This window comes from Symsagittifera roscoffensis, chromosome 3 (assembly GCF_963678635.1).
Source record: "Symsagittifera roscoffensis chromosome 3, txSymRosc1.1, whole genome shotgun sequence".
NCBI lineage: Eukaryota > Metazoa > Xenacoelomorpha > Acoela > Convolutidae > Symsagittifera > Symsagittifera roscoffensis.
Window position 1 is genome coordinate 75,019,565 of NC_087064.1, and position 11,881 is coordinate 75,031,445.

The window sequence follows — 11,881 nt, forward strand, 5'->3', positions numbered from 1 at the left end:
CCCATTGTTACCACTTTTTTGAAAATAGGCTTAGTTTTTGAGGACAAAATTTTTGAAAAAGTGAATAAAAGAAATTCCGAAGCAGCTCAAAAAAAACAAAAAACTCGATCCCATACAGTTTTATAAGACCTGATTTTATCAAACAGGAACTGATGAAACTTAACTCCGAGACGCGTGTTTAAAAAATGGGTACTCGAATTCTCTGGGCGTTGTAAAACTACCCTAATAGAGATCATAATTTGAAACTTATCCTGCTTTGCCTTACGCTGCCCTGCCTTGCCTAACGGTGCCTTACCGTGCCTTGCTGTATTGCGCTACTCTGCCTTGGCTTGCGCTCGACTGCCTTGCCTTATTCTGTCTTTTTTGCGATGCACTACCTTGCACATCGGCTGCTCTACTCAATCTACTCTGCTCTGCTCATTAACCTGCCCTGCCTTGCCCCTCTCTCCACTGATTTGCTTTACCATTCCTTGGGCTTCGCTGCTTTTCCCTGTCATGACTTGCACTGTTCTGCCTTACCTTGCGATACCCTGCTTTGTTTTGCACTGCGCTGTCATGCTTTGCGCTGCCATACTCTTCTTTACCTTGCCCATCCTTCCGCTGCACAGCACTGCCTGGTCTTGCGTTGCCCTGCCCCTCCTTGCCTCGCGCTTCCCTGCCTTACCCCTCCTTGCCTTGCGCTGCCATGCCTTACGCTGCCCTGCCGCTCCTTGCTTTGCCTTGCACTGCCCCTTGTCTTGCACTGCCCTCCTTGCCTCGCGCTGCCCTGCCTTGCTGTGCGCTGCCCTGTCTGCCCCTCATTGCCTTGCCTCTTCGCTCCTTGCTTTGCACCAGCCTGCCTTACGCTACCTCGACCCTCCTTGCTTTGCGCTGCCCTTATAACTTCAAAACAACCTGTCTAGACATTTGACCAGGATCTTTCCAAGCTTGCTGTATCTTGAAAATTTAAGGTTTTAAATCAAATGGATTTCCAAAACGTTACGAGTGGTGAACTGCTAAACATGGCGCCCACGGCAATTGAAAAGGACCTACAATTAAATATAAGGTTCTTTTCTAACCAAATATAGCAATAAAAATAATCAATAGTGGCCGCTCGATCGTTTTCAAACTTTCTCAAACGTAATTAGCCGTGTTGACCTCTATAATCCGATATCTTTGACCATAATCCGATAACAGGTTACGAGTGATGAACTGTTAAACATAGCGCCCACAGAAATTGAAAACGACCTACAATTAAATAAAAGATTCTAACCAAATATAGCAATAAAAATAATCAAGTGGCCGCTCGATCGTTTTCAAACTTTCTCAAACGTAATTACCCGTATTGACCTCCGTAATCCGATAACATTGATCAAAAAATTTTATACAACGAAGACCTTTATCATACATACATCAAATATATGGAAAAAGCTCATAATTTTTTTCAAAATTGACTGGAAAAAACTTTGTACTTTTTTCTGTGGCTAATTGAACCAATTAGAACAGTATGACGGAAAAAATTCAGGGTGAATCTAGTGCGGGGTGTTCAGGGTGAAAGTCAGCACAGCGAACAATTCAAAGCGGGCGTCGGTGTACACCAGGGCTCTGTTCTTGGTGCACTCATCTTCAGCCTCGTCCTAGAGGTCCCTAATCAATGTAAAGGCGTACCTTGGGAGCAACTCTATGCCTATGGAAAGACTAAGTACTTATGGCAGATACGCTTAATAAATGCATTGCTAGACTCAAGATCTCGAAAACTGGCACAGAGGGTAAAGGTATCCGAGTCAACATGAAAAAAAAAGAACTCCCTGACCTCAAGCACCTGCCTTGTATTGATCTCGTCAAGGACTCTAGGAAGTACCCTTGTGCTGTCGCCTAGGTGTAGAAAGCATCTCTATTGCTTGCTCTCAATGCAAATTGTGGGTTCACAAGAAATATCAGGCCGGCTGGTAGCCAACCCAATAAATATTTGCCACAGACGCACTGGATTGTCGCGGCCTAACGACGGTCGCCTTTCAAATATGATTGATGTGGAGAGCACACTTAATATTGAGCCAACTTTCTGCTACCTGGGTGGCACGCTCAGTGCTGGCGGGGGCTCTGATAGGGCAATCGCTGCCTGATGTTGCTTGGCCTAATTCTTGCCAGATGTTGCTCTACCTGTACTAACTTCGGGGCTGATCTCATTTAGAACACGTGGAAAACTACACTTTTCTTGTGTGCGATCAATAATGCTGCACGGAAGTGAAACTTGGTATTCCAACGTATCAGATCTGCAATGAAACATGACTAAGAAATGATCCGCTTAATCTGCGGTGTTAAGCCCGGTGTTCATGATCCAGGTGTACTTCTTGATAAACTCCGCTTACATGACTTCATCTACGTCCTTCGGAGCAGACACCTCAGATGTTTTGGACATGTTCAAGGCACTCGCTTAGCGTCATGCATCAAAAGGGCCAATGAGATGACCATATCATCTATCAAAAGACGTGGGAGACCAAGAAAGACTTGGTTAGATAGTGTAAAATGATATCAAGGAACGTTGCTTTACCCACATAGAACCGCAAGGCCGTATTTCATGGAATGCTGGAGTTCGACAATGCTTGGTGCTGCCAACCCATCTGAGGGGCCAGAGACAGCACGATAATCAAAAATCGCATATGATGATGATTATGATTATATGGCAAGATGAATTTTAATGGGTCCAAAAAATAGGCCACAATTTTCAACCAAGAAACTTTATTTTTCAGTCATGATCCTGTGTAACACTTAATACATGATCCTTGTCACAATTCTTGCCACTTAACCTATGAGTTTTATTGTAAACGAGATCTAAGCACTTGTAACGCTTAAAACTAAGCAAAATCAGAATTTTCATTTATAGAAAAATGCTTGTCAAACAATTTTCACATATATAAAAAAAAATGCTTATCGTAGAGTTTGCAAACAATTTTCTGTACTTATAAATTTCTACAACATTTTATGACAAGGATTATTCCGTTTATGAAAACTGTATGACAAGCATTCTTGGTCAACCCGGGTAGCTGCCTCAGTTCATGCTTTAATTCTGGCATCATCGAGGTAAAAATTGAACAATTTTGAAGCACTGTATTTACATTAGAGACCCTGGTAGTTTCTTGGAACCCTTCGATCGCTCTTGTACCTCAATACATTGTAATATATGCCTATCTCTAACCTGAAGTGGAGATGTGACTAAACAGCTTGCCACATGAAGATGGCTGGGACACTATTGTCGTGTGTTGTTGTTGTGCTCCGAGAGATAGTGTGTGTTGGCTAAGGGGGTGGAGTTGGTTTTGAGCTAGGGTCAAGGGCGTCCTTGTCTGCTGGCTATTTGAGATTGAGTTGTTGTTGTGGGAGGAGTATATTATTGCACTGTTAACTGTTGTTGAGACCACATCGGCGCTGCTGCTTTTCAAAATGTCGCTGCTCATCATCCTTCCATTTGAACTGTTGAAAGATGTTATTGCAGTATTGGCTCCTAGTAGCTCGCTGCCGTTGCTTACAAACGCCAGGCTGTGATTATCTAATTGCAGCTGTCGTTGATGAAGAAAATTCACACTGTACACATCGTTATTACGTAATGATGACGAAAGACTACTGCTATTACTAGTGATCGACGCAATGACTTGAATGTCGTCCGAATCGTCCTCATCCATATTTTCCACGTCATGGATCGCAGGTCCAAAAGTGCCATGATCTGCCATGATTTCCACTTCATCTTGATTCGAATCAGCACCTGAAATTTCCATACCAACAGTCCCTCGGTTCTCGCTGATGGAATCCATAGTGAGAAAAAATAAATAGACAATTTAGCGACAGTCAATGCTGAGTGGTGATTGGACAGAATAGAAACACCGTTTCAGTGACATTTGACCCTTTGAGGCTGAGAGAAGAGCAAACTGCAAAGGACATCGCATTGATCCACTGACTGTTTTCATTTGTCCTCCTACTGAAACAACAACACACTGGTTTTACCTATGAATTAAGGCGTAAAGATGTATTTGACCCTGAAGTGAACATCACTTGACTTTTACTATTTAAAGCAAAAATAAACAAATAGCCCACAAACCCCATTGGTGGCTTAATTTAGCAACAATCCAATGCGTCAATTTAAAATACAGGGTATTAAGACATGAATTAGCTGGAAAAGGTGAGAAATATCTACATTCAAATCAATCAAAAATCAAAGCCAAATTTACGCTGCGTCAATAAACAGGGTAAGAAAATAACTAGTGTCTATTTCACATGTAATTTTGAAATGAATTTTAAAAAACATTCAAATAAATATATACAGCGACTTAATTTATCATTAAATATTTATTCTTACATACAGTCTTTGTTATAAAAAAAACACGTGTACCTTAAAACTTGTTTGTAAATATAGTAGTAAAACCTCAGATAGACTGACCAAAATTTTAGTAATATCCAAAGATAGGTACCAAAATGAGTCGAGCAAAAATACGGCAATAAAGCCGATAAAAGATAGGACAAAAAACTTTTGGCGAATTAGGAAACCTGTAGTCGAAACTCATCCACTGGTCTGCACATAACAGAGTATGCAGATAACAGAGTCGACAGACACTTCGAGATCCCCCAGCGGCACGAACGCTTTAGGACAGTTGAAAAGACGGTCAAAACTCTTTGCGATTTTTTGGACAAAATTTTTCAAAAAGTGACTTAAAACGACTTTTTAAACGACGCGGGCTGGTCACGAACCTCGGACCATTAAAGCCTTATTCAGGTACTTCACCACTACACTAAGCGGGTTGCTCTAGAACAGTAATTGGTGTTTTATACTGAACAAAACTCAATTTGTTACAGAATTTGAAAAAAAAGTTGTCCACTGGATAAAAGACTAGTTTCCGATTTCCGAACAGAAAGATGCTCTCGCAAAAGTTAAGGTAAGTATCGAAGGTGAGTTAAAAGTAAACCTCTGTAAAAACAATCTTTGACGAAAACTTCAAAAAAAACTAGTGACAACTATTGCATCCGAATAAGATAAATTCCCATTTTTCTCAATTCAAAAACCTATGCAGCGAACTTTATGGATTGCATAAAGAAAGTTATTAATTAAAAATTTATTTTCGTTTTAATTGAACGACAATTTTAACCAAAATGACAAAATTTTACTCACTGCAAGTCATTGTTAGGATAACTATGAGCGAAATGATTGAATAGCCGTTTATTTGTGGATTGAAAAATAAAACACATCAATCAAAAAGTTATTCTTGGGTTATTTGAGCGACAAATTCAACCTAATCCTTTAAAAAGTAATCGCCGTTTTTTTTCTATTTATAAAATAAAATGAACATTTCAAGCCAGCTAAGAATGGTAAAAACTAAAGAAAAGGTTTCTGTTAATGATGCAGAAAATAATAACATATCAGTTGTTGTTGTTGTGATGTTCGGTTCCGTTCTATTTATAAATTTTCTGTAAGATGTCCCTGTGAATAGACTGGTAAAGCAGGAATTGCAAGGGAAAATGTGAAGTTGAATCTATTTTTGGAAAAAAGAGCCGATTTATTGACCAAATTGATCAGAAATTGTGACGACTTCGAAATATAAAGCATTACTTTCTCAGATATATACCCGGTTAATGGAAATGGCACCAATATATAGTAAAAAATTTAGGAACACAATATATACTTATAAATAGCCCACAAACTGCTTCAATCAATCGACAGGTCAGATTGCATATTGCTGGGGTTTTAGAATAGATACAACAAAGATGCTTTAGAAATTTTGCTTCCATTTGAGATAATTATTTGTTTTACGTCGAGTGCATATCATTGATCAAATTCAAAAAATATCAAGGTGAACAAATGTTAAGGTGAACAAATGTTAAGGTGAACAAATGTGTCAAGATAAAGTATCTAAAAAAAGAGATCTCTCTATTCAATTGGTATGAAGTGCGAACAAAGGAAACAAAAACAATCATTTAATTACGAATTTCGGCAACTAGACATAACAAAAGAATTTCCACGATTAAAATACATGTACCGTACCATGAGCAGCAACTGACGGCATTGAAAAAAGAGCAAGGAGGAGGCAAATAATGGATGTTAACTCAGGTCTAATTAATAGCATCAGCCGATGTTGAAAACATGTCAATTTAATTTTAAACTATTTTAAAACAATTTTTGTTTTCAAATTGCAAGTACATTTCTTTAATAAAGAATGGTTTGGTTTGGTTGTCGATAGATGAAAATGCGCAACTAATTACGTCACAAGCGGATACAATTGCGATTGCCGTTTTCAGGCCGTTTTTTCTTTTCCATTCAGTCCGCCGCAGTCCTTTTGAATGGAAAATGACGAAAAAAGAAAGAGCAAAAGTGCACTATTCTATTTTTAGATCGACCGCACATACCATTTCAGCCCCATTGTAACTCTAATCTTACCGCTATTGCCACTAGAGGCACATGATTAAACCCAACAACACTAGTCTGCTATTTTTAGAAACAAGAATATTGAGCTGCAAAGATTTTTTTATTCCCCAGTCGATTTTTGCAAAATCAGCAACACATATTGCCGAGAGGTTATAAAAAAATTGCGTGTGCTACTTTTTCTGTACTTGAAGTTGATTAACAACTGTCTTGAGAAATATTCTGCAAAACACAACGGATGATCTATTTAAAACAATACGAGAAAGGTTCTTGCTCAGCTGAACACAAACCGGATATCACCAACCATTCGAGAATTATTAGCATAAAATTCTAATTAAAGCAACACACAGATAGCTGCAGCTAACAGCTTTAGCGTGTTGAGATAGGTCACGTGAACGCCAAATCTCTGAATTGTGGCTGCCAAAATTTTCCTCATTTTTGACCGACTAACCTCAAATGCATTCATTTCTGAGGGGGAGGGCGGGGGTGAGGAGCTTAGACACACACACTCCCTCCTATTTTATGTTCAGAACAATGCAAAACGGGGTAGGAAGCAAGTCAAAACCATCGATTTAAATTTGCTAGAACACCCATAGACAGCAGCTCCCAGAAAGTATTTTAACATAGCCTATCACTACGATAAATAACGAAAAAAGGCGATTTTGCAAAGTCAGCTATTTGCAGTAACTCATAAACACTTACCGACTACTCAAAACCTAGCCTTCGAAAGAATTCCCTAAAAAAAATAAGAAGAATTCAGAAGCCGCGTAACCTCAGGTTTACTGTTTCACAATTTAAGTCTTTAACTCCTGTCTAGAAAGAGGCAAGAAAAGTTACTTAAAACGAAATGGGAAAAATTGATGTACCTTTTTCTTTGGCATCCAAACTTCGAAAACAAAAGAACTAACTAAATTCTGACCTAAATCACAAACACAGCCAACAGACAGTTGGAAAAGAGTCAATGACCGCAAGGAAACAGAAAAAAAAACAGATTTTTGTTTATTTTTTGAAAAATATCAAATTTGAAATTTCAAAATATAAAACATATGGCATTACAGTTACAGCTCTTTGAATTTCAAGAGCAATGACATATAGAACTATTTGAAAAAAAAATAACCCAATTTGAGAAAACTGGATTATTAGCGAAAGTTGTTGCATGGACAAAAAAAAATTAAATTTCATTTTCGAAACTAGAAATCGATCTTTTTTTCGCGCCATTTCAGCTTCCATAATTGGACAAGGCATTTTGCCTACTTATTTGCAAATAGACTTGAATTGAATTATACCTGAAGAATTTCGTATGATTGACACTTTTTTGATAAAACTTACCCAATTTGAGAAAACTGGATCAGTAGGTAAAATTTTTATTTCACTGGGAAAATCCATTTTCGAAACTGGAATTTGATCACGTTTTTTGTGACCTTTAAACTTTCGCTGTTCGATGGTGGAAATTTCCTTCCTTTTAACAAAGCAAATGAAATGAACTTGAAGAGAAATCAAAAGTAAAATTGCAAAAATCAAATTAGAGCCTGAACAAACTATTAAACTTTTCCTGAAAAGAAACAAAAAAAAAATCATCACTAGCTATACAAGAGTCTTCGCTACCTTCATCGACTCTTAATAAAATCTTCAAGAATATGTAGCTATACATAATATATTGACAAAGCAAAAAATTGCCAAAAAGTTACGTATTATCTTATGTTTCCGAAAAATTTTGGAATATCGATATCTATAACATGAAATAAGATGAAATCTAATTTTTAAGTCCAAACAAGCAACACATAAAGGGCATATTACTCAGCCAGAAAAATCCAAAGGTCCAGAATTATTTTTAGCGAAGTGAAAATATTCTTGAAAACTTTAATGAAAAAATTCATGCTTAGCAAAAAAAGAAGCGTGGGAGCCTCACACTTTTTAGTAAGAACACAAAAACATCATACAAAATTACAAGAAAAGGCTTAATTATTATTGTTTTGCTAAGAAACAGAGTATTAAGAAACCAAAAAGTTCGAACTTGTTTCTAGTTTCTAAAAAAAACATCCATATCACATAAACGAGTCTCAAAGTTTCAGTCTCAAATAACAGCTTCAGAATTGAATTAAGAAATCAACGGTTAAAATGTTGAACATCAGATTTTAGACGAAAGAAACCACACGACCAAAATAAGTGATTTCACTTTGCCCCTTGACACTTAAAAACTTTTTCGTTTATCAGTCAAAGCTCCCAAAAATTTTTCATGACACTTGCTACCCGCAAGCTTTTCAGTTACGTGGAAAAAAAAACATAATTAAATCAAAAAGGAAGCGGAGCTTCGCACCCCCTGCGATACAACGCAAGCGTAACATTGCAATCTCTTTTGAATTAAGGGAAAACGGTCGAAAAACACAACCACCAATATCTAAGCTTCTAGTATTCTTATTCGAACGGCCACTAAGCCGTAAAAACTTGGATAAGCTGGCACTAAGCCGACAAAGGTCAGGGGTTCGAAGCCCGTTTCCATCATAGTTGGAGGTGTCCCATGTCATCCGCCTCCTCAAGGTGGGACCGACTACGGCGAAATGGATGACATCTAGCTCCCCGCGGAAGAAAGGCCCAGTTAAGCCGAAAACGAAAAATACCATAAGAAAATTGTTGTCATGATAAATTTGGAGCGATTGTTCTACAACATAAATTTTTACACCATAACCATCCTGAATTAATTACAATAATGATCAATTTTTGACCCTCAGTGTTAAAAGAAAGATTCACTTAGATCACAGAAGATAGACAGACTCCGATCATTATTAAATAAAACTCCAAATTCGAAACCCGAGTTGGCAAACTTTCAAAATAACAGGACGAGAAAAGCCTGCAATATATCATCTGAGCCAGTTTAATCACACAGACATTTATAAAAAAAAACATGCAGCAAGGAATATTCAAAATCCAGAAATTAAAACTATATAAAAACTGTGCCAAAAACATCCCCTAATATAACTCAAGCTCTACTCCGCTAATGATTAAAGAAACAAAAGTTAAAACTAGCAATAAAACAGCAAATACCTTAAATATTTATTCCAGATGAATCGAGAAGAAAACTTACTTCGTCAAAAAATACCTCCAACAAGCGAATTTGAATCTCAGCCTAATGGACAAAGCTTAAGACAAAGTGCCTTTGCAAGCGAGCCAGAGAACCATAAATATCTTATTACTGGCTTCGAAATACAGCAAGTGAAAAAAAATTACGTATATTGCACGTTACGAAATTCAATCCGATATACAAAAAAAAATCACGCTTAAATCATGAGCTAAGAACTGCAGAATCGAATCAGCGAGTTTTTTGATTCAGGGAAAATGACATTGTAAGAACAAAACCAAGCTTCCGTCAAGCACAAGATACAACAGATTCAAAAAAGTATTAGAGAAAAAATTAGAGTCTCATCCATCCTGATTTTACTAAACATTTACCAAATACCAAGCATCAACAAAATTTTCGCACATTTCACATCACCGCCTTTGTACTGTAAACCCTCGATTTTTTTTTATCACAGACAGTTTTAATCAGAATCAATCTTGCGTACGGATTGTCTTTGCTACAAAAGACCTTTCAAGAGCTTTCGACATGGTGGGTCATCGCAAACTCTTGGAATTTATTCATGACACACCACCCCATGAAATCTTGTTTGCTGGTACAATGGTCGTCGAGCTACTGTTTGTTTTCGCAAACAACCATCTTCCATATAATAGTCATTTCTGCAGTTCCCCACGGTTCAGTACTATCACCCTTCGGTACACTATTAGCGGGTGCTTCAACTTTCATGTCCAAGATGCACCTCGCCACAAAAGAACATTCACCTCACTTCATATGCGGAGAACTTTCACCTGTTTTCCCAAAGCCCATATGTTGAAAAAGCATTAAACTCTGCGAATGGCTCTCTGAAGCTTCTGTACGACTTTTTACTTATTGTGATAGAATCTTGCGTTATCTTAAGAATCAGTTGCCCTTTTTTGCCTCACAGCAAGACTTTTATGAAACAGTGTATTTACAAACAATTAGCCTCTCCAGCAGAGCAAAAATCTTCAAGTTTAAGATTTCACTTCTGAGTTTCGCCACGCACTGCAAACAGCCCGCTGACAAGGCCAGGCGCAGGATAGGAAACCTGCAAACTTAGCACGTTCAACCTGGGGTTAATAGAAAAAACAGTACTTTAAACTTATGAAATACATGATTACGCTTCTCCTACCTGGTCACTCCGCCAGTAGCAACAACAAATCACTTGCAGGTTACCCAAAATCAACCGAACCCACCCAGTCATTGCTAGTCTCACTATCATAGGTTCCACACCCTACTTACAGGGACGATCATATACTAAATGTCAAAAACCACCACAACTTCAACCTCTCAATTTTTTATTTCCACTCACCCCGAAAATTATTTCCATACCAGTGACGAGTGATTGATAAAAGTTTAGTAGTTTGTTCACTGATAAACTCAGAATGGATGGACGTACTTGGATACCCGTTTTGATTTACTTCACATAAGAAATTGCAGAACCTCAATCCAACGACTCGTTCAACGAGAGCTCACCTACCTCAAAATGTCAATCACTCAGACAAAGCTCTTTTCTTGTATTCAAATGTGAATATATTTTGAAAATTTCAAAACTAACCACACAAAGCAAAAATGACTCCTCGGAAAAATTCCATAGAACAACAGTTACCCATGGAAAGCTCTCTCAACTCTTGTTTGGCTATATATGGCTTTTAAACCTTAAATTTTCCTAACTAGAAAGCGGTCTTTCCCCCTCTATGCACAACCTGCTCACTTCCGACTAGTGTTGCAACAATGGTTCGAATGTTCGAACGTTCATTCGCGAGATCGGCATTCGAATGCTAATTTCATCATTCGAACAAAGATTATTCTAGAACTAAGTTGTCGTGTGAGTGTGAATAATTGCAATTCACGCATGCTGCTCTGTAATTGGTTTGAAAAGGATCGAGCACACCATCAGAGCGTGTTTTTAGTACAACTGGTGATGTGGTAACAAAAAAACGCAGTTTGTTATCTGGGGAGAGCATGTTGATATACGCAAATCTTCATGTGTGATAATTGGTATTTGTTAACTACGTGACTCGAAATTGAATATTTCATTAATTTTTTTTGCGCAGGTTCCAGTTTTTTGTCGAAAAAAATTTACCTCTCAGAAATTTTGGGAAGTTCAACATTCGAATGAACGTTCGAATGTTCGTGTCAAACGTTCGAACTCTTGATTTGAACATTTGTTGCAACACTACTTCCGACCCACGCTCATTTGCCACCTTTTCAACTGTCCTCAAAACTCTTCCCTATTTTCTTCTGCCACTATGAGGCAGGTAGGTTGCCTTCCTTTAAGCAAACGGATTCAAAGCAAATTTTAATTATCAAAAAGTGAGTCGAACAAATATTAAGTTGAACACGAACAAAAAAATGTAAATTTTGTCGTTTTGTTTCAGGCACTTCTTTAAAAAAAAGCAATGGGT

The 11,881-nt window shown here is 37.7% G+C and overlaps 1 protein-coding gene across 1 annotated transcript in view; it reads right to left on the minus strand.

Moving 5' to 3' along the window:
• LOC134841834 (uncharacterized) overlaps positions 1 to 11,881 on the minus strand; it is a gene marked incomplete at its 3' end in the record, with an annotated part of 87,497 nt that overhangs the window by 60,833 nt on the left and 14,783 nt on the right. The window contains exon 2 of the mRNA XM_063857874.1: positions 3,176 to 3,949. Coding sequence (XP_063713944.1) covers positions 3,176 to 3,785 — 610 coding nt within the window. The remainder of the gene's footprint in view (positions 1 to 3,175; positions 3,950 to 11,881) is intronic.